This window comes from Crinia signifera, chromosome 1 (genome assembly GCF_055691185.1).
Source record: "Crinia signifera chromosome 1, ASM5569118v1, whole genome shotgun sequence".
Classification (NCBI taxonomy): domain Eukaryota; kingdom Metazoa; phylum Chordata; class Amphibia; order Anura; family Myobatrachidae; genus Crinia; species Crinia signifera.
Genome location: NC_139217.1, coordinates 362,935,238 through 362,957,074, shown reverse-complemented (window position 1 = coordinate 362,957,074; position 21,837 = coordinate 362,935,238). Strand labels below are relative to the sequence as shown.

At 40.4% G+C, this 21,837-nt stretch overlaps 1 protein-coding gene across 7 annotated transcripts in view; it reads left to right on the top strand.

Moving 5' to 3' along the window:
- SFSWAP (splicing factor SWAP) overlaps positions 1-21,837 on the top strand; it is a 127,043-nt gene that overhangs the window by 85,194 nt on the left and 20,012 nt on the right. For 4 of the 7 annotated variants that reach the window (XM_083150170.1, XM_083150166.1, XM_083150182.1 and 1 more), the window contains 2 exons: positions 1,826-2,070; positions 6,697-6,840. In XM_083150170.1, the coding sequence (XP_083006296.1) occupies positions 1,826-2,070; positions 6,697-6,840 (389 nt within the window). Of the gene's footprint in view, positions 1-1,825; positions 2,071-6,696; positions 6,841-7,854; positions 8,333-21,837 lie in introns of those variants that run through there. The other 3 variants (XM_083150195.1, XM_083150172.1, XM_083150188.1) reach the window with 3 other exon arrangements.

Below are 21,837 nucleotides of genomic sequence, written 5' to 3'. Positions count from 1 at the left end.
TTCGACGTCTATCCCCTTACACAGTGAGTTTTGCCACAAATGCAGCAAGCCCCGCCGTTTTGATGGGCACACTCGCCATTTCTACCTGACTGAAAAGAACCAGTGAGTTGAAAATGGCGAGTGAAGGGAAGGGCGTTGAATATTCTGACTGCAATCTAACGGCACTGCTCGCCATCAGGGGCTCGTTGACTGCATTGAATACACTCCAATCTATGATCTCAGTTGATCTCTTTAAACAGCCCTCATTAATATGCAATTTTTTGTAGTTTTTATGTGCCACTTAGCCTGTGACAGTCCTTATTTTACACACTCAAACATCCTTTTATGCTGCAGTAATGCCGTTTTCTGGATCCATGGGTGCAGTGAGAGGTATTTGAAAAGGGGGGACGTCCAGAGACGGACACAGGAAGAAGGTTTTTTCACAAGTGTGCCCCAAAAACCTATCTTGTTCTTCATGTGTCCATCTCTGGATGTCCCCCCTTTTCAAAATGCTTTGATGCTGAACTTTTTTGGGAGCACCACCCACCTAGTACCCCTTACAATAGCTGTCAATACTGGTCACATGTTGGTTAATTAGCCATTTTCTATTATTATCCTAAAACTTTAATTGTAATTTGCCTGTGACGATCTAAACCCCCCTTTCCAAATGTAGTGAGAGGTGCACAGGTGTTCCAGATAAAAGATTTCAGATGTGCGTCTGTTGCTGGGCACTAGGAAGTATATTGTGTGGATATTAAAAATGTATGTGTACTGTGGTGCTAGACTACGTAATGTCCAGCACTGCAGCTTGTTAATTGGTATAAATGTATTTAAAATATATTTAATGGTTCCCAGCCTCCTGGTTACTGTACTATTGGTCAGGGACCTTGCCTGATGCCTGCATTTTGGTGCTGCCAGCATTTTGTTTGCTGGGATGCTAACTGCACCGCATATGTGGCTCTGATGGCTGCTGGGATGCTAACTGCATCGCATGTGTGGCTCTGATGGCTTATATGTATTCTATTTTAAACTTGTGTTCTTATATGAAAACTCAAATATTCAACTCCCAAATCTCCAGAAACTCTTCGATGAATAGCCTATGCTATGAACAAAACTACAAATGAATCCGCATTTTAATATTTTGACTAGATTGATAGGAATAACCAGGCAATTTCAGGATGGTCTCTCTAATAAGCATTTCCTTATTTGATTTCTATAAGAGGCCACTTGATGTCTATTGTAAGCGATTGGTCCATTGTTCACTGTGATGATATCCTTTGTAAGCGAGACTATCCACTATTTAGCCATGTACCTTCTGTTCATGATCTACTCTTATTCCATTTCAACTGTAAAGTCAGAGAAATGAACAATTCATAATATTTCATATACTGTAGTATATTGCGTCTAGAAAATGTAATGCCTAGCACTTTTTCTGCTTGATTTTTTTTTTAAAGTAAGAATTAAAAATCAAATATATGTACAGTCTATATATGGGTAATGATTAAGTATTGATGAAAATGTATTCATATTGCTCCAAAAACCAGCACACTGCCCTTGAGGCTACACTACTGCAAAGTACAATGTGCAGTATAGACCAACCCTGCCAGCCAAAGCCCTGGCTGCTGCACCCATACAGCTGCTTTTCCCCACAGTGCCCTGAGATGATCTGCTGGAATTTCTTGAAAAGTAGCTACAATGGAAAGACATTGCCACTGGCCATAGTGGTATTGCAGATTTTAAACTTTGCAGCTTGACCTAATTTATAATGGGGTATTACGTCCTATCATTCCTAATAGTGATTAGGATTATTCCACCCACTATCATATAATTTTGTTCTTTTTTTCAGGATATAAACAGTATGGACTGTGACTTTCTCCCAGAAGACACCATTATTCCCACTACAGAGTACCCTGTCACAGAAAGGCATCAAAGTAGAGATTTTCCAGGTGAACAAAAGGCAAAAAAGAAGAAGAAAAAAAAGGACAGGTCAAGGTCACGATCTCCAAAAATCAGTTTTGAATACAAGTCCCGCTCCCATTCAAAAGTGAAGCATTCTCTGCCCACAGCTTACCGGACAGTGAGACGCTCCAGGTAAGTCTGCTATTTTCTGCATATAGAGTGTAGAGTTGTGCTTTGTATGTCCTCGACCATAGCGCTTTATAAATATTGCACATGTTAACAATGATAATCCACAGTACTGGTAAATCCTCAGCTCTTGAGCAAACACTGGAGTTCTGTACATTTAATTCACACTGTAACTAGTGTAAAGCCGTAACCTCTGCTCTGTTTGTACTAGATTAATGAAGCAACTGCTGAGCTGAGATGTAGGATATTTTTTTTTTTTTCAACCAAGAATCTCCCAAAAAAAATTATTTTGCTTCTAATGTAACTCTGTATGTGTATATAAATGTTCTCATTACTCTCCTTTTTACCACTTCCTCTATATTGGTATTCTGTGCTATAATGCAATATTATGTTATGTGTAACTGATGGATACATGAACATACAACTTTTTCCCTACAGATTAAAGCCATCTTCTTTACTCAGTTTTTTGGTGTAACCCTTTGCATCAATTAATTGCAGCCAATTCATTTATAGACCAGGGGGGCCGAGTTGCAACAGTGTTTAAACACCAGCAACGGCAGCCAACCGCACTCATTTTTGTACATAAGCCCTATGATTCAATTAATAAAAACCAGCAAGTCTGGATCGATTGTAAATGCAGCTTACACCAACACTAAGGGCCCCTATACACTAGTCTGACTTGTCCTGAGGACAAGTCAGACCCAATTTCCCCTGAGGTCCCCGGGAGAGCTCACTAACGATTTGGAACTTGTGTGCCATTTTTTTACATGGGATGAATCAAATGTGATCTATCCCATGTAAGCTCCCAGGGAGCTGCAGGGGCAGGAAATCTAAGTAAATAAACCTGGGGAGTGGCAGCAGCGGGTGCCAGGCTGCACTGAGCATCCCAGGGTGACCGTGCAGCGACCAGGCGGGTAGTGTCCAGGAAGTGCTGAGCTGCAGGTGCTGTGTGGCCAGCGGCAGCAGAATTTAAAAAAAATTCAAGAGACAGGCTGGCCGTTAATTGGCTGAGAGTGCCCGGTCACCCCCGGGCGCTCAGTGCAGCCCGGACCCCGCCGCTGCCCACCCCTGATCATCATAGGTGTGTACCAGTGGTGCTTCACCAATCTGACCCAACACATCGTTGGTGCTAAAAAGCACCAACAATGTGCCAATGTGGTTTAATCAGGGGAATTTGAACCTGCAGCAGGTTCAATCTGTAGGGTCTCACCCAATGCGATAGAGACCGTGCACCAGGTCAGATGGGATGTTAAACACATCTGATTTAGTGCAATTTACCGTTCCGATCAGTCGGGATCAGGTGAAATTGGGCTAAATCAGATAAGTGCATGGGCACCTTTTATTTGTCCACATACGTGCATTAATTGAATCTAACCCATAAGCTGGGTATACACCTAAGCTATGCAACAGAATATCACACTACACGATCCGGACTATGACAATGTAGTAGACTTCCATGCTTACTGTAACTAATCCATGTTGTCCAAGCCTTCATCCAATCTGGTGTACAACACCTTTTATAGGTCTGATATTTGAGGGATCAATTAACTCGGGAGTTGGTACCAAGGGATTGGTGCATAGCTAACGTAGTACCAATATGGAAGAAAGTTAGCAAAACTAACCCTTAAAATTATAGACCGGTCAACCTTACATCCATTGTGGGAAAAATATTAGAAGGAATAATAAGATGGTATCCAAAATTTCTTAGAACAGGAGAAGGTGATTAGTAAGGCTCAGCATGGGTTTGTCAAAAATAGATAGTGTCAGATTAATTTAATTAATTTCTATGAAGAAGTCAGTAGGGGGCTGGACTTGGGGAAATCTGTGTATGTAATACTTTTGATTTCGCTAAAGCTTTTGACACAGTGCCTCATAAAAGGTTATTAATAAAACTAAGTAATTTAGGGTTAGGTGATAACATTTGTAATTGGGTCAAAGAGTTAGAGGAGGAGGGCAGGGGAGGGAGCACAGAACAGGAAATGCTGGACATTTTTAATAGAGGACTACAGGATGGCGGGGTTGGGGGGCTGGATCATAATGGAGGGGCACATGGCAGGGCAGGCTGGATCATAGGTAAGGGCAGAGAAGGCAGGCTCTTAATGGGAAGGAGGTACAGGGCAGAGTAGGCTGGTCACTGCTTAGAGTTGGCTGGATTTTGGTCGGTGCGCACAGAGCAGAAAATACTGATGTACACACTTTGTATAAGAAGATGGACAGTGTAGATGATGGGGACAAATGGTAGCCGATGCTGCTATTGTATATCCACTGCTTCCTAGGAAACTTCAGTGTCAGGCTGCCAGTCCACAATTTACTGCCCCAGGACCCTTTCTGCCAGTGCCTGGACACAAGTAATGGAATTACCTCCCTGATGGTGGGCCTGGTTGTAATGATTCGGTTAAACTGAAAGACGCTGTATTTAACTGGGCTACAGTGCAATTGGTTTACATTTCTCTATGTTAATTTAGATTGTTGCTCCTTTATTTAGGAACTTAGTTTATTATGGTAAAGGTGGCGGCTGCTATAAGGCAGTTCCCATATAGATTTAGTTGTTTCCCTGTCATTTATCAGGTACAGAATAGATATACTGTAAAAGAGCACTATGTTTAGCAAATAGTTTGTCTATTGCAAGGTCGTGTAACATAGTAACATAGTAATTAAGGCTGAAAAAAGCCGTTAGTCCATCGAGTTCAACCTATTTGACTTGTAACTATATCAATAGGATTCCCTTAGTGGCCAAAAATGTATCCAGTTTTGAGTTAAATTAACAGTAGTTGCTGTAATCACCCCACCGGCACTCGAGCCTCAGTACATGCCCGCGTGACCTAAGTATAGGCCTGTTAGTGAACAAATCATCTCCCAATTCCATATGATTCCCAATCCTGTATTTGAACATACTAATCATATCACCTCTCAGCCTCCATTTCTCCAGTGAAAACATGGTTCAGCCTATCTTTGTATTCTATTGATTCAAGACCTTTTAGTAGCTTAGTCTCCCTTCTCTGTACCTATTCCAATTCATTTATGTCCTTTTTAAGGTGCGGTGCCCAGAACTGAACACAATATTCCAAGTTTGGTCTCACCAATGCCTTGTAAAGAGGCACTATCAAATTGGCATCCCTTGAATCCATACTCCTTTTAATGCATGCCAGTGTCCGGTACATACAGGAGTAAAATGTCTGCTTCTTTGCGGTTCATTCATATAGTGCAGCTTGTTTGTTTTTATGCATACCTGAGGAATGGCAAACATGTATTAAAGGTACACTTGCTCATTTTCTATTCAGTGTATATTTATGGTCTTTGCTGTACTTGCTGAGCAGGCCTGTTTATACCCCTTTTACAGTGCCTGAAATAACATAGGGTTTTGCATGGGTGCACTAAAACGCTGGATTTCAGGCATTATAAACACACAGTTGAAATATGCAGGGTCAAGTGACCCAGCATTTCAACACCGGTAGCAAGCAGGAACTGGTTCAACCTGGTTCACGGTGCAGTTTAAACAGGTAACCCATGCCGATGCAACCCGAAAACCCGTTCACTGCAATAATATAACTGGCATCAGGAAATGCTCTCATCTCCCAGCGGCAGGCTCAGGACCTGTCTCCTCTGCCTTCACCTGCCAGGCATTATGCCAGGAGGGAACGGCAGTGTGAAAGGGAGAAAAGCCGTGTTGTGCCCTGGTTAGAGCCACGTCAAAAATCCTGATTGCAACCCGGCTTTTTGGTATAGGTAGTAACTTTACTTGAAAGCATTTGTGAAGCAATATTTACATACTATATTTTAAGCGCCTCGAGTTAATATCAGGGTTTTATGAGATTTCTAGCATAGTACAGAAAGCTATTATGAATGAAAGGACAAATTAAATTTGCCTACCGTGTAGCAAATGGACATGCGCACATTCATGAAAGACCCCACCATGTTCTACTCCAGCTTTGTACTTTGCTACTGAACCATAACACCTTCAACTTTCCTGCATACCATTTTGAACCAATGCCTTTACCCCTAAACTCTTATCTATGTATGACAATTCTCCAAATCACTTTCCTGTACATGCTGTAACTACCAAGCCATCATACAGTATTACCAGCCATGTAAAGGAGGAAGTTTGAGGGCTCATGACAGTGAAGCCCATAAAGCTTTACTATATTTGTTGGTGAATACAAAGGGTGTCTGTTATGTACCCCCTTTTCTAATATATCCCAGGTATTCTACCTGTAACTGCTACAATCTTGTATTAAAAAAATGATTTTTTTTAATGTAAGGTTATCCTGTATTTTCGCTTAACGTGAAACATGTTTTGTAGATGATTCATCTAATCTTCCAACGCTAAGCTATTCTTTTAAAATTCTATGAAGTATTTTAGAACTGTTTATTGAAGTGTAATGTCACATAATCACGGAAATCTTGCCTATGCTTTTTTTTTTTTTTTTTTTTCAAATTAAATCTTTTTGTTTATTAATTACCCCCCCCCCCCCCCCCAAAACCCCCCCCCCCCCCCAAAAAAAACACTAAAGTTCCAAATTCAAAAACAGATATGGAAGCCTTTGTATTTTATACTGATTGACTTGTGCTTATATGGTTTTATATCCCCTTTATGGACCGTTTTTATTTTTAGTCTATTTCCCATTTATTTAGTAATTCTATATCTAGATCACGATCGAGATCACCAAGAAAGCCCTCCCAGTCTTCAGAAAGAAGAAGAGAAGATGAGAGAGACAGAACAGTGGCATGTTCATACCGTGTTGGGCACAGTCCTGGAAACAGCAGGAAGCGCTTAAGGTAAAAATATATGTTCAAGATTTCCTTATACTGTAATAAGAATGAATGTAATTGTATGTTTGTAACTGTAATCAATGAGTCATCTGAGGCAAGTGTATATCATAGACATGACCAGGTCCATTCATCAGAATGATGCATTGGTAATATGCTGGAAACATCAGTGTCCAGGCTTGTCTGCTTGTAAACACTTGCTTTACTATGTAAAAGTTTTATTGTTTTGTGGTCTTAAATGATATCTGTGCAAAAATTTCAAAACAAATTGGTAAAGTTATTACTGGTACAACACAAAAATTCTAAATATTCTATGCATTTTTGGGGCAGTGTTAGAAAATGTATGAGGGTTACAAACTGAATATATGCAGAAAGATGGGGTAGCACAAGGAGGGCGGTCGTTTCTTTATACTCAAGAAAATTAGATTGAAATAGGGTTGCTATAATTTCTCCAATGTGGTTTAAAAGAAATCTAAAAAAAAGACCTTACATATTCTGTGCATTGTTATGCAAAGCAGCAGTTTATTTTTTTGCTTTTTAGACTGCTATTAATATTTGCTCCTGCAATATTTCAGTTCATTATGTACTCTGGCTACTACTTAATCTTGAGTCATTTGACTGAGCAGAGGAGTTTTTAAGCACCGATCTGAGCTCTGGTTTTACTGTGACCTCCTCCCAGTCTTTATGCCATCGCTGCAGTCACGTAACATGCTGAGTCTGTTATGTCAGCCATAAGCCATACTGTAATTGTTTTTTCTTCAGATATCTTTTTGAAAAGCGGTTGCTGCTTTAATATTTAGACCTTTTTAAGTAGTACTTCATCAAATAACCACTTTCTGTATTACTCTTTTTAATAAGGTTCTTGTTAATCTGCATATAATAACCTTAATGTTTTGTGGTAGCTTATTATTTTGAGCTACTGCCAATTATATGCTGATTTTGAAAACGTAGGGGTTTTAGTAGTTTTAATTTGCAAATGAAAAGGGCCTATTTGAAGAATCGCTGTTCTTGTTGTCTTTCCAGATAAGACTACCTCCTATATATGATTGCTAAACACCATCTCCACCTCCATCTGCATCATTCCCTTCCATACTGCAGATATAAGTACCTTAATTTGTTATTGAGACTTTTTGTTTAGAGGGGGTGATGGGAGGGAGCAGGGAGACGATTGAAGACCAGTCATGGCTGCCTGCTATTGTATATTTAAATTTCTTTGTACACAAATGTATTTTCCAAAAACAGAATCTAAAGTGTTTTTTTGTTTGGTTTGTTTTTTCTTTATAACGGACCACAATAATAGTGACTTCATCACAATGAGGGTCAGTTATGCAGTTATGCATTTATGCATCTATTGTATTACAAAAAAGAAGATACATTTACATTCTCTGATTATTTGCATAATGGGTATGCTTATTAAATCCAGTGTATTAATGCAGAGATCTCAAGTGACTAAAGTAACTGCCAGACCTTCTGTCTAATGACAATTACTATAAATGTGGCAAGTCATGTCATGGTTTCTGGAGACTGATGTAGATATTTTCATTTGTAATTAAAATCATACTGTAACAAATTGTTCTTTTTAAGTTTGTCCTTTTCTCAAAGGTTGTGTGAACATAACACATGCAGTTTGGTTTGTTTTAACTGGGAGACTCTACCCCCTTCATTATAAGTAATATCAACCTTGCACAAACTAGTAAATGCATTTTCCCTAATGCAATAACGTTTGGAGTTAGAAGAGAAAATACAACAAGCATATTTAAGATATCCTATTTGTACTGTCAAGCACTGGACTAGTTGGGATGTGCTGCCTACGTTTAAGTAATAGTGCACTTTCTCTGTATTACAGAGACTTTCTGCTACTTATTTTTGTATTTATTATTTGGCACATATTCTTAAATATGTTTTCCTTATATCTTTACATATGGTTAGTTAGTATAAGTGCATATAATATGGTCCTGTGTCTCCCATTCTGAAAAAGGTGAGAATAGGCCAATCTATAACCACATATGGGTCGTGAGTAGACCCTATTAAGGTCGACATACATAGGGTGGAATGGCCTTAGGTGGACACATGAAAAAAGTTGACGGGGTCAACAGATCGACACAAGCATAAGATCGGCATTGGGATGGTCGACATGGGTTTTTGCCCAGCGTGTACACACAGCGACTATTAAAATTGCTCCTCTGAAAATCACTCTCTTCGCCCAAATCGATTTTCGCAAGGGTGGATATGTTTCCATAGCAGGGACACTATGGAAAGCTGTCCACTCAGCTGGTAATACCAGCAGATGAATAGCGACAGCCGGTGATGATGCAGAAACGCGCATCAGCGTCATCGCCGGGTTATACACATGTAGCGGTTTTGAGGTGAAAGCAACTCAAGGTGAGCTGCTTTCAGCTCAAAATCGACCAATGTGTATGGGCTTTAAGGGTTATGTAATAGTCCAAATTTTGGCCAAAAGTGTATGATTACAGAAACTTCATACACATTTGTCCTTTTGAAATTCCTAACCATATAGCATTTGCCGCCCTCATTTTCCCGTAGAACAACCTCCACACTTCTGGGAAGACTTTCCAGTAGATTTTGGAATTGACTGTGGGAATTTGCTTCCATTTACCCACAAACATATTAGTGAGGTTGGGCACTAATATTGGGTGATAATGCCTTGCTCAGTCTATATGTACCAGTTCATTGTTGCAGTATTCAATTGCATTAATATCCGTGCTCTGTGCAGACTGTTCTGGGTTTTCCAAACTTCAGAGTATTTTTGATTGAACTTTAATAGGGTCATTTCAGTTGGAACTCAAGTTAATGGAGTCAATGAGAAAACTTGCATACATTAAAGCAGTAAGCACACCCGTGAAGTAAGAGTAACAATTGGAAATATGTTTGTAGAAAAAGCTACCCGACAGATGTGTATGAAAAAGGAAATCATCTAAGACCCCCCAATAAAGTGGTAACTAAGAAAGCATCATAGAAAGAGGCTTTTAGTGCCATAATGACATTTGAAAACTACTGAAAGGCAATACGTATTTTCCAGCAAATGGAGGTCTTTACAATATTGTGGGCTACAGAGAGAGGATGTTTAATAAGATTTTTCAGTCTCAAAAAGCTGGGAATACAAACGCTGTAACGCTCCAATCTGCAAGTTCTAAAATTGAATGTGTGCAATCAATAAAACACAGCTGCATATGGTATATTTTGCCCATTGAGGTTTTTCTATTAATTCACCTTAAAACAGGCATGTCTTTTTATTAGCAAAATCAACGGCTGGGGGAACACATTTCAGCTTGCCAACTGCTGAAATGTGTGAAAAGTGCCCCAAAGTTTATTAATGAGTCTAAATCAAGTGTGTTTCCACTGGTCAAACATAATGCACACCTCATTAAATTGTTCCAAAGGATCTCCCCCCCCCCCCCCCCCCCCCCCCCTACATAAGTATTCACAGCCTTTCCCATGAAGCTCAAAATTTAGCTCAGGTGCATCCTGTTTCCACTGATCATCTTTGAGATGTTCCTACAGCTTAATTGGATCCACCTGTGGTAAATTAGTTTTGATTGGACATGATTTGGAAAGGCACATACTTGTTTACAGTGGGGATCGAAAGTTTGGGCACCCCAGGCAAAAATTCATTTTAATGTGCAAAAATAAGCCAAGGGAAGGTGAAAAACCTCCAAATGGCATCAAATTACAGATTAGACATTCTTATAACATGTCAAAAAAAGTTTGATTTTATTTCCATCATTTACACTTTCAAAATAACAAAAAAAAATGGAGTCTGCAAAAGTTTGGGCACCCTGCAGAGTCAATACCTTGGACTGCCCCATTTGGCAAGTATCACAGCTTGTAAACGCTTTTTGTAGCCAGCCACGAGTCTTTATATTCTTGTTTGAGGTATCTTTGCCCATTCTTCCTTACAATACCTAATCTAAAGTCTTACAGTTCTTTGAGCTGTCTGTGACGCACTGCTCTTTTAAGGTCTATCCATAGATTTTCAATTATGTTGAGGTCAGGGGATTGTGAAGGCCATGGCAAAACCTTCAGTTTATGCCTCTTGATGTAATCTACCATGGATTTTGAGGTGTTTAGGATCATTATCCATTTTTAGAAGCCAGCCTCTCTTTAACTTCAGCTTTTTCACAGATGGCATCAAGTTAGCATCCAAAATTTGCTGGAATCTTATTGAATCCAATTTTCCTTCTACTCGTGAAATGTTCCCTGAGCAATACAACCCAAGGCATGATTGATCCACCCCCATGCTTAACAGTTGGACAGAGGTTCTTTTTATTAAATTCTGTGCCCTTCCTTCTCCAAACATACCTTTGCTCATTCCAGCCAAAAAGTTATATTTTAACCTCATCGGTCCACAGAACTTGATTCCAAAATGCATCAGGCTTGTCTATATTTTCATTTGCAAACTTAAAACGCTGATTTTTGTGGTGGGGACGTAGAAGAGTTTTTTTTCTGATGACTCTTACATGAAGACCATATTTGTACAAGTATCTCTTTATAGTGGAATAGTGTACCACAACTCCAGTGTCTGCCAGATTTTCCTGGAGGGATTGTGCAGTCAAACGTGGATTTTGACTTTCTTTTCTCACAATCCTTTGAGCTGTTCTGTCTGATATTTTTCTTGGTCTTCCAGATCTTACTTTAACTTCCACTGTTCCTGATGACTGCCATTTCTTAATTACATTTCGAACAGAGGATATGGGCATCCGATAACGCTTTGCTATCTTCTTATAGCCTTCTCCTGCTTTGTGAGCGTCAACTATTCTCAGTTTCAGTGTTCTACACAACTGCTGGAACCCATGGTGCGGATTGTTGTGGCAAGGTCAGAGGAGTCTGGGCTTTTAAAACCTTTGAGATTGACATCACCTGGTCTTTCGAGACGATGATTGAGAACAATCCATGACACTGCCAGGTCTCTGCTGTCCAAAGGGGGCGGTGCATGCTATAAACTCTGCAGGGTGCCCAAACTTTTGCAGACGCCATGTTTTGTTATTTTGAAAGTGTAAATGATAAATAAAATCAAACTTTTTTTTTTTTTTTTTTTGACATGTTACAAGAATGTCTAATCTGTAATTTGATGCCTTTGGGAGATCTTCTTTTTGCACATTAAAATAAATTTTTGCCTGGGGTGCCCAGACTTTCGCTCTCCACTGTATATAAGATCCCTCACACAATGCATGTCATAGCACAAACCAAGCATGAAGTCACATGAATTGTCTGTAGACCTCTGAGGAAGAGTATAGAAAAATATCTCCTGTTTTGAAGATCCATCCATAAAGAAGAAGTTGTTCGAAACCACCAGGACTGTTCCTAGAGCTGGCCTGCTGTCTAAACTGGGCAATCTGGGAAGAAGGGCCCTAGTCAGGGAGTTGACCAAGAACCCGATGTTCACTCTTTCAGGACTGCAGCACTCCTCTGTGGACAAAAGGAGAACCTTCCAGAAGGACAACCATCAACCAGATAGGCCTGTATGGTAGAGTAGCCAGACGGAAGCCGCATGGCAGCCTGTCTGGAGTTTCCCAAAAAATGCACCTGAAGGACTCTCGGACCATGAGAAACAAAACTCTCTGGTCTAATAAGATAAAGATTGAACACTTTGGCATGAATGCCAGACGTCATGATTGGAGGAAACTAGGCACCCCCGCTCATCACCAGACCAATATCATCCCTACAGCAATGCATGGTGGTGGCCGCATCATGCTGTGGGATGTTTCTCAGCTGCAGGGACTGGAAGACTAGACAGGATAGAGGGAAAGATGAATTCAGCAATGTACAGAGACCACCTGGATGAAAACCAGCTCCAGAATGCTTTTGATTTCAGACTGGAACGAGTGTTCATCTTTTTGCAGGACCGTGACTCTAAGCCCACAGCAAAGATATTAAAGGAGTTGCTTCTGGGCAACTCTGAATGTCCTTGACTGGACCATCCAGAACCTAGACTTGAAGCCTATTATACATCTCTGGAGAGATCTGAAAATGGCTGTGCATCAATACTTCCCAGTCAACCTGATGGAGCTTGAGTGGTGCTGCAAAGAAGAATTGTCGAAACTACCCAAAGATAGGTGTGCCAAGATTGTGGCTTTATAGTCTAAAAGACTTGAGGCTGCAATTACTGCCAAAGGGCATCCACAAAGTATTGAGCAGTGGCTGTGAATACTTATGTACATGTGATTTCTTAGTTTTTTATTTTTAATAAATTTTACAAGAATCTCCAAAAACCTTTTTTCACATTGTCATTATGGGGTATTGGGAGAAGAATTTTAAGAGTAAAAATAGTGATTCCATTTTGGAATAAGGCTGTAACATAACAAAATGAGGAAAAAGTAAAGCACTGTGAATACTTCCCAGATGCGCTGTAACTCATCTAAAATCTCTCCACCAGTACATACAGGGCCTAATAGTCACGCAGATGCCATGTTTTTGTATGGTAGGGTAATGGTGATGTGTAATAATGTTGTCAACTAGTTGAGTATGTATATGTACAGATGGAGCAGGATCCATCTTTGCAGCGGCCAGCTCTCGCCCAGGGCCGCACATGAGACGCTCGCGCGTGCCCCGTGGCTACCCCCCGCCATCCCCCCTATCTCTGCCTTGAAGAGGAGATGGTGAGGATGCCGTCCTGAAACTGAGACGCGCGCGTGTGAGAGATCCCAGTCAGATGGCGCACCTCTGCGCCAGCTTGGACATGCTGGCGATACCCGGCCAAGGGTCAGAGGCGCTCCATCAGTGTGTGTGTGTGTGTAGAAAACATTTTTTTCTATATTAAAAATGCTTCGTTTTTAATGACCAGATGTGATTCGTTATGGGTAGAGAAGCTAAAGATAATACCTCAAAAGTTATCGATCTTATTCACTTCGCCAAATCTAGCTCTTCTCACATTGTTCTCTTGTCCACCGATGCAGAGAAAGCTTTTGATCGAATTAACTGGCAAGTTATGGAGGGCATTTTAAGTCATGTGGAGCTGGGTCAGCTTGCCTTAATCGCATTTTAACGCTATATAAATTCCCTACAGCTAGGGTTCGTGTCAACGGAAATTTCTCCAATCCCTTTATGCTAAATAATGGTATGAGACAAGGCTGTTCCTTATCTCTGCTTATGGTTGTCCTCTGTATGGAGGCATTGGCTAGAGCGATCCGGGCCAACCCGAATATCCATGGAGCACAAATCAAAAATCATGACTATAAATTAGCACTATACGCGGATGATCTTCTTGCAACGATTACAGGCCCTGTTACCTTTTTACCTGCTATTATGCAAGAATTCCACAGATGTAACGAACTCTCCAAATTTTAAATGAATTTTACAAAATCAGTCAAACTTTTCTACCCCCTATCAGGTGATTGAGTGACTGAGGGATTAGTTCTCGTTTACTTGGCATCCTGCTTAGCTCAAGTACCTGGGAGTATTGCTAACTAAAGAAAGCTCCGATTTTATATCGCTCAAATTTTATCCCTCTGATGCATAAAATTAAAATAGATCTCGAAAAATGGTCTAAACTCTCTTACTTGGTTGGGCAGGATTAATACTATTAAAATGTCTATCCTCCCCAAAGTGTTATACTTACTTCAAGCACTACCGATATCAATCCTCTCTACTTTCTTTAAAACACTAGAGTCGACAGTTCGTAGTGTATATTGGGGGAGGTGATGCCCTTTTTTACCCCAAATGAATCTAACACGCACTCGCGCAGAAGGTGGCCTCCAGCTGCCTCATTTTATTAGCTATTATCATGCAGTACACCTTACTAGAATACTGGAAATGTCTAGAAACCCCACGACAAAACAGTGGCCATTAATCTTAGAGGCAGTTACGCACATACCCTCACATATTATCCCATGGCTTTAAATCAGGCATGTCCAACGTTGGCCCTCCAGATGTTGTGAAACTAAACATCCCAGCATGCTTTGCCACAGTTTTGCTATTAGAGAATGCTAAAACTATTGCAAAGCATGCTGGGATGTGTAGTTTCAAAACATCTGGAGGGCCAACGTTGGACATGCCTGCTTTAAATCATACCGCAAAAAAACACCCACCTCTTGATACTACCCTTAAAACATGGAAAAAATTCAAATAACTGGAATCTTTCAGCCCATCCCCCTCTTTGCTGACACCCCTATTACTAAACCCTGATTTGCCCCCAAATCATCTCTTTATCCCCTATATCTGTGTGGTCTAAAGCTGGGATCTCGAGATTCGGCCACTTAATTGGTCAGGATGGAATCCACTACCTTCTAGTTCATTTTCGGCTTATGGGGGAAATTTACTAAATTTACTTAAGACATTATGGGGGAAATTTACTAAAGGAAATTTATAAAAAATAGGTGTATTTGTATCCAGAAATACACTTATTTTTGACATTTACTATCCCGAAAATATGGCAATTCGTATTGATAGCACATCAATACGACTACAAATTGCCGTATTTTCGGGATAGTAAATGTCAAAAATAAGTGTATTTCTGGATACAAATACACCTATTTTTTTTACAAATTTCCTTTAGTAAATTTCCCCCTATATAGCCAAACTACCTCTACGCACTAATTGGTAGACTCCAACCAGATTTGAATCACTTCGCTTATCTGACTCCTTACCACGACATTTAATTTCATTACTATATAAACAGTGTCTCGCCACTTCCACTCTACAACCTCTACCATTTGTATCAGCTTGGCATAAAGAATTAAACAGAGAACTAACCCTTGAACAGTGGTCTCGTATTTTTCAATATACTTAATCTTGTTCTCCCTCCCTACAAGTCTTTGAAGCACAATATAAGATTATTTCAAGATGGTACAGATGCCCAGACCGTGTCCACATAATGTTTCCTAATGTATCATCGCAATTTTGGAGATGCGGACAATCCTCATGTTCTCCCCTGCATATATGGTGGCTCTGTCCCCTAATAATTGCTTTCTGGAAGCAAGTTCATTTCTTCACTAAAAAAAATTACAGGTTTGCCCAAACCAGAGATTCCTGAATTGTGGCTGCTTAACATAATGGACCTTCCTATTTCTCAATATAAAATGTCTCTACTATGACATCTCCTAAATGGCGCTAGAGCTACTATTCAATGTTTCTGGAGATGTAATGTGCAACCCCCTATCTCAAAGTGGTTTCAGAGAAGTGACCTTTACATGTTAATGGAAGATCGAACCTCTTTCTCAAAACAAACTTCATCCCAATTTAATACCACTTGGTTCATTTGGCTTCAGTTCAAGGAGACTCCGGAATACAAAAAACAAATGTTGCTTTCCCCCAACACAGTCTCATAGAGCGTAACGGCGGCAGACCCTCCTTTCTTTCCTTTTTCAAAAACTTTGTTTCCTCCATCTCACTACCCCCCCCCCCCCCCCCACGCTTTCCTTTCTTTTTCTTCTCCTTTACCTTCCCATAGTGTAAAAATAAGGTAACCGAGTCATGTCTATTCATGTAACAGATTTGACATGTACGCAAGTTTTTTTATAGATCCGTTTATTCTTATACTCGTAACATTGTTGTTAATACGTTGCCTCCTTTGTTTATCAGTCGTACACCTAGTAATGTATAACATGACTTTAAATGTACAATGTTTATTTTACTCTTTTGGAATTAAATAAAGCAGAATTTGCAGCAAAAAAAAAACAACAGATCTTGCTGTGCTTTCCACAGCTTCAGAGTCAATGTTCCATTTCGCACACTGTCTGCAAGAGCTTTGTTTTTGTACAATGTACTGTATGCTCTTCTTTCCTTCAGCACTTGAGTGGTGGTCAGATTCCTAGCGTTTCTCTGTACTTCTAACTATATACTGCTAAAGACTATACATCTGAACCTTGTGAGCTACGTAAATGTGCAGGTAGATCTAGCCTGCTGATTAATTCTGTAGTCCTTCTTTTTCTCTAAAAATTATTTCAGACCATTTCTTCAAGAACATGTTGCAAACATTGTAAGGATGTCATTGTTATGACTGACAATTCAGTGTTCAGTTGTCATTTTTAGAAACAGTCTGGTAACAAGGCTCGTATTTATCCATTGATAATTCAGGCTTGTCAGACTGGCTTGCGGGCTTCTCTTGTGAATTTTAATTAAATATGGACATAAATTGTTCAGTGTGTTGTGTCTTGGAGAGTAATGCATTCTTTAGCCGTGTGGTTAACCTAACACAAAGTAGCAAATAGTGTCGTGAATTATATGGTTATTGGAAAGAGCATCTTAGCCCAGTTATGAAAAACCTGCTAGATTTTGGGTCACATATATGGCTCTCTAATCACTTGAAAATGGTCACACATTACAGCTTTTCACAACTGAAAAAAAAATAAAGGAAAAATCAAAATTTTTAGGTTGCATTTTCCCTCCAGCGTTGTGTTGTATGCTCAGTAGGGGCAGGGCAGGCGACAAGGGGGACAAGTGTGACGGGCCCAAGCAATCTCAAGGGCCCCAGAGCTTCCATACCCCAACAAGGCCGCTGGCCTGTCAGTGACCCTCGAGGCCAGGCCGTCTACTGTGCACCATCTGTGTGTGGCTGAGTCTGACTGACACTGTGGCCCACTGCTGTCTACTGTGTGTGCGCCCTGCCATTCTGTGCTCAGAGCCATCTACTCTGTGTGTACATGGCCTGTGGCCGCAGGTGCACAGCCATACCCCCACCGCTGGCACTGTATCCTCAGTCTCTGGCTCCTGTACTTTATAGCACATGCGCGGGTTGTATGTTCCGTGCCTGCTTGTAGTGCTCGGCATTCTTTTGTGAAAGTGACAGGCCAGCAGAAAGCAGCAGCAAGGAGCCAGGCAAACAGGACTGAGAACGAGAGAAGTCTGCACCTGAAAGCAGGATCTGGAGCAGCAAAAGGTTAAATGAGGCTCGTACAGGAGAGGGTTGTGTGGATTTGGGATTAGGTGGGGGCCCCAGAAATATAATTGTACAGGGCCCCAAGATTTCTGTTGCAAGCCCTGAGTAGGGGTCACAATGCTCTTAGCTGCTGCACACATTTCCCCATTAGTGGGAAGGTCTCCTGTACTTGCTTCTCACTTACAGCTTTGGGATACAATTGTGCATCACCACTATAGTAAAAAGTTCAAGCCCTGGACAGTCTTGTCAATTGAGCACCAGGAAAGGTGCAATAAAAATCAATCAAATAGTAAGAATAGGTTAGATATGGGTGCATCGAAGATGCACAATCTTTAGAAAAGCATATAGCACTGCTTCTTCTGGCTTTCCAAAATCATAGCAAACTGACAGTGTTTGGCAAAGTGCAGACCACCAATCAGGGCACATTTAGAAACATGCCACACACCTTGAGTATGCCCATTACACATTATGCCACAGACTGTAATGCCCATTACACATTATGCCACAGACTGTAATGCCCATTACACATTATGCCACAGACTGTAATGCCCATTACACATTATGCCACAAACCGTAATGCCCATTACACATTATGCCTCACACTTTTAGTGTTCGACCGCAGATCGCCAGGTGCGATTCAATGTCCCACTTTTTGATCGGAGAAAAGGGGGCGTGTGTGCGTAAACGGCCGTGGATTGTAGATATTCAATCGCGACAATTCACATCCGAAATCGAAAAACCAGGCCCGACTGCTTTTAAAGTCGGACCCATTCTGTCGATCTGCCTCTTCAATGCTGTCGAAAGACAGCATTGAATAGGCGTTACCCGCTATTTCCCCCTTAGTAAATAGTGGCCCAGATTGAATACCCCCCTTAATGTTCATTACACATTAGGGTTGCTCTTCCAGCCGCATCCTGTCCCTGCCGCTCTCAGCAGAGGACTGGACTTAAACAGCTTCTCAGTGTAGTGGAAGGGTGCACAGTGAAGCAATTTAAAGGGCAGGGCGTGGCACCCTGCAAAACCAGTGACCACTACTGACATATGAGTAACAGTTACTAATAAGTATCAGCACTACTTAGATTTTATTGGAGAAAGAGCTTTATTGCATGTGTGTGGCGACCACTAGTCATTATAAAGATCTAAGTAATTTACCTGAACTCGGTTAAACAAGCTAATTACCTTTCTGCCCTGTTGCTATTCTATTGAAGTGCAAATGTTTATGAGCAGTAACAGCCTTGCCAAATTAACCAAAAAATATGTTTTTAGAGTTTACTGGCCTGCACAGAGCACTGAAAACCCATAGAACCTACTGATGTTGAGCGATCCAATCAGGCTCACAGTCTTTCTGACCTCTCTGATCTTGTGACAGCCATATACCAAAATTGTAGTCTCTGGACTAACCAGAAGAGTTGAGGCTGTTAAAGCAGCAAAGAGCAAATCATATCTATTAATTCCTATTGTATTAGAATAAAATGCAAGTGTGTTTGATACCAACAGACATCTTATGGTTTCTTTAAATGTGTCCTATTCACTTAAAATTTATTCTTGCTCACAATTAATTTTTGTTCTCCAATACACATTATCTTCAGGTGATGGGGACGGCCATGGGAACTAGGTTTGCGTCGAGTTATGCCAACCTATACATGGGTGAGTTTGCAGACGCCCATGTGTGGGGCGGCGACTTTGGCGCGAACCTGGTTTTCTATGGCCGTTACATTGATGACCTTTTTATTATTTGGGATGGGGACTATACTTCAGCACAGCACTTCGTCACCTCACTCAATGATAATTCTTTCAATCTCTCTTTCACCTCACTTTTTGACCCTTCACATATTGATTTCCTAGATATATCTCTTACTATTTTGAATTCTTAGATAACGACTGCCAACTACACGAAATCTGTTGATACTCATTCGTATCTACATTTTAAAAGCTCCCATCATGAAACATGGAAGACCAATATCCCTAAGGGACAAATTATGCGCATCCGTCGCAATTGCTTGTCCTTAGAGATCTTCAATAAACAAGCCATGGAAATCATAGCCTCCTTTAGACAAAGAGGATACCCAGACCCCCTTTTACAGGACGCCCTTAGATCAGTACAAGAAATGAATAGAGAGGACCTCCTCGTCGGCGCCCCCAAGACACCCTCGGGCAAAAACCGGGAGATGGCATTTATATGCAAATATAATAATGCACATTTACAGATAAAACAAATAATTAACAAAAATTACAACATCCTTAAGCATGATAGGGTTCTCAAAGATATATTGCCAGATAGACCATCCATAATCTACAAGAAAAAAATCTCTCAAAACCATTCTAGCCCCAAGTTTTTTGAAGACCACAAAAGAAAAAGAAGAAGAGATAGGTGGAGATAGGAGAAACCCCTTGAATTCAACACCAGATCCCTGGCTAATATGCAGACCAGAAGGTTTCTACAAATGTGGAAAGAATAGATGCACTATGTGCAACCACACGAGTAGGAAAACTCTAGAGGTAACTACAGATAGCGAGAGTCTCCCAACTAGGAATTTCATTAACTGTGACACCAGTTATGTGATATACCTTTTTGACATGTACTTGTGGTTTGAAATATGTAGGCCGCACCACCCACCCCCTGAAAGTGCGCTTTATGGAACATCGCCGCAATATTATGAAGGGCCTCCTATGTCATAGTGTCCCCAGACATTTTTCACAATCCCATAACAAAGACCCAAGGACCTACACATAATAGGCCTTGAACATATCCCCCAGTCATCAAGAGGGGGTGACCGCTATAAGACACTATGCCGAAAGGAGGTCTACTGGACTTTCAAACTTAATAGTCTGTACCCGGAAGGGCTGAACGAGGCCCTAGAATTCAACAGTGTACTATAAGTAGGGTATAGGGATATTCCATTTGACCATCACTCTCACCTCCTGCAATAGATAAATAAATATATGTATATTCAGCACTCTTTCTTTTTGTATATATATCTATAAACGTATCAGTACCGGTGCATACAATGAACAAATTTTTCTCTGGGTACTCTTCGATAAGTATAGTTAGACTTTGCGGTTAATTATACTTCTATCCTTAGTACTCATAATCCTCTATTGCTCATGTATGTGACACTTGGATGTGCTTTACCATATGTACAAGGACTAGTATAGCATTATCATTAAAAAAAAGTAAGACCTTTTCCCCTCTGTCTGTCCCTGATCATGCAACATCGATGGATAGTATAATAAATAATGACTCTGACCCTACTTCATCTAACCGTCTATGTATAGGCTATATAAGTATCTTTGTCACTCTTTCAATAGTATATAATATGCTCCAGCTTAATGTTCCACCTTATATACAATCGATGAGCCTTTTTCATCCTCTATGTAGTAATGTAGTATCTCCATATCCTACATGGACTGTAAATAATGTTTTCTCAGGATATCTCTTTAATTGTTATATATATATATATATATATATATATATAGTTTTATTTATTATTTTTCACATTCTTGTACTATATAATATAGCTATTCATAATACTCAGTCATATGTCTTGTTAAATCACCCCTAGCAATTTGAATGCATAATACATTATTCTGTAACATATTAATTATCTACAATAGTCCCGATTCTGTCCCAATCCATTTGACAATAACTCACAATGGAGTATATAGAACATTTAATAATAATCTCCTGCCAGTCACATCAATGGCGCTGCGGCACTTCCGCCCTCTCCACTTGTCATTTTTGCTTACTATTGCCGCTTGGTGACATACATAGTGTATCACACTTCTTCCGCCAACCACACTTAGGACGCTCTGGACGTACTTCCGCCCTCCACGAAAACGTCACTTCCGCCCCCGGCAATAAACACCGGAGGCTGCGGAACAAACACCAAAGCCTGCTCTCTACACAATACTCATACCTAAGGAGTGCTTATAATAGCCCAACCTACTGTGAACCCTTTCTACACTTTAATGTAGGCTTGATCGCTCTATATAAGTAAATAAGGTTTATGACATACACACCCTCTGGATCACGTGACTTGTCCCGGTCACATGACCCAAAGCTTTATTAATATGAATTGGAAACAATTAACATTTCTCTATTTCTTTATGGTTAAACTGAGAATTTATAACCATATGATATTCTCCTGTGCATCGTTTTTTAACTGATTATT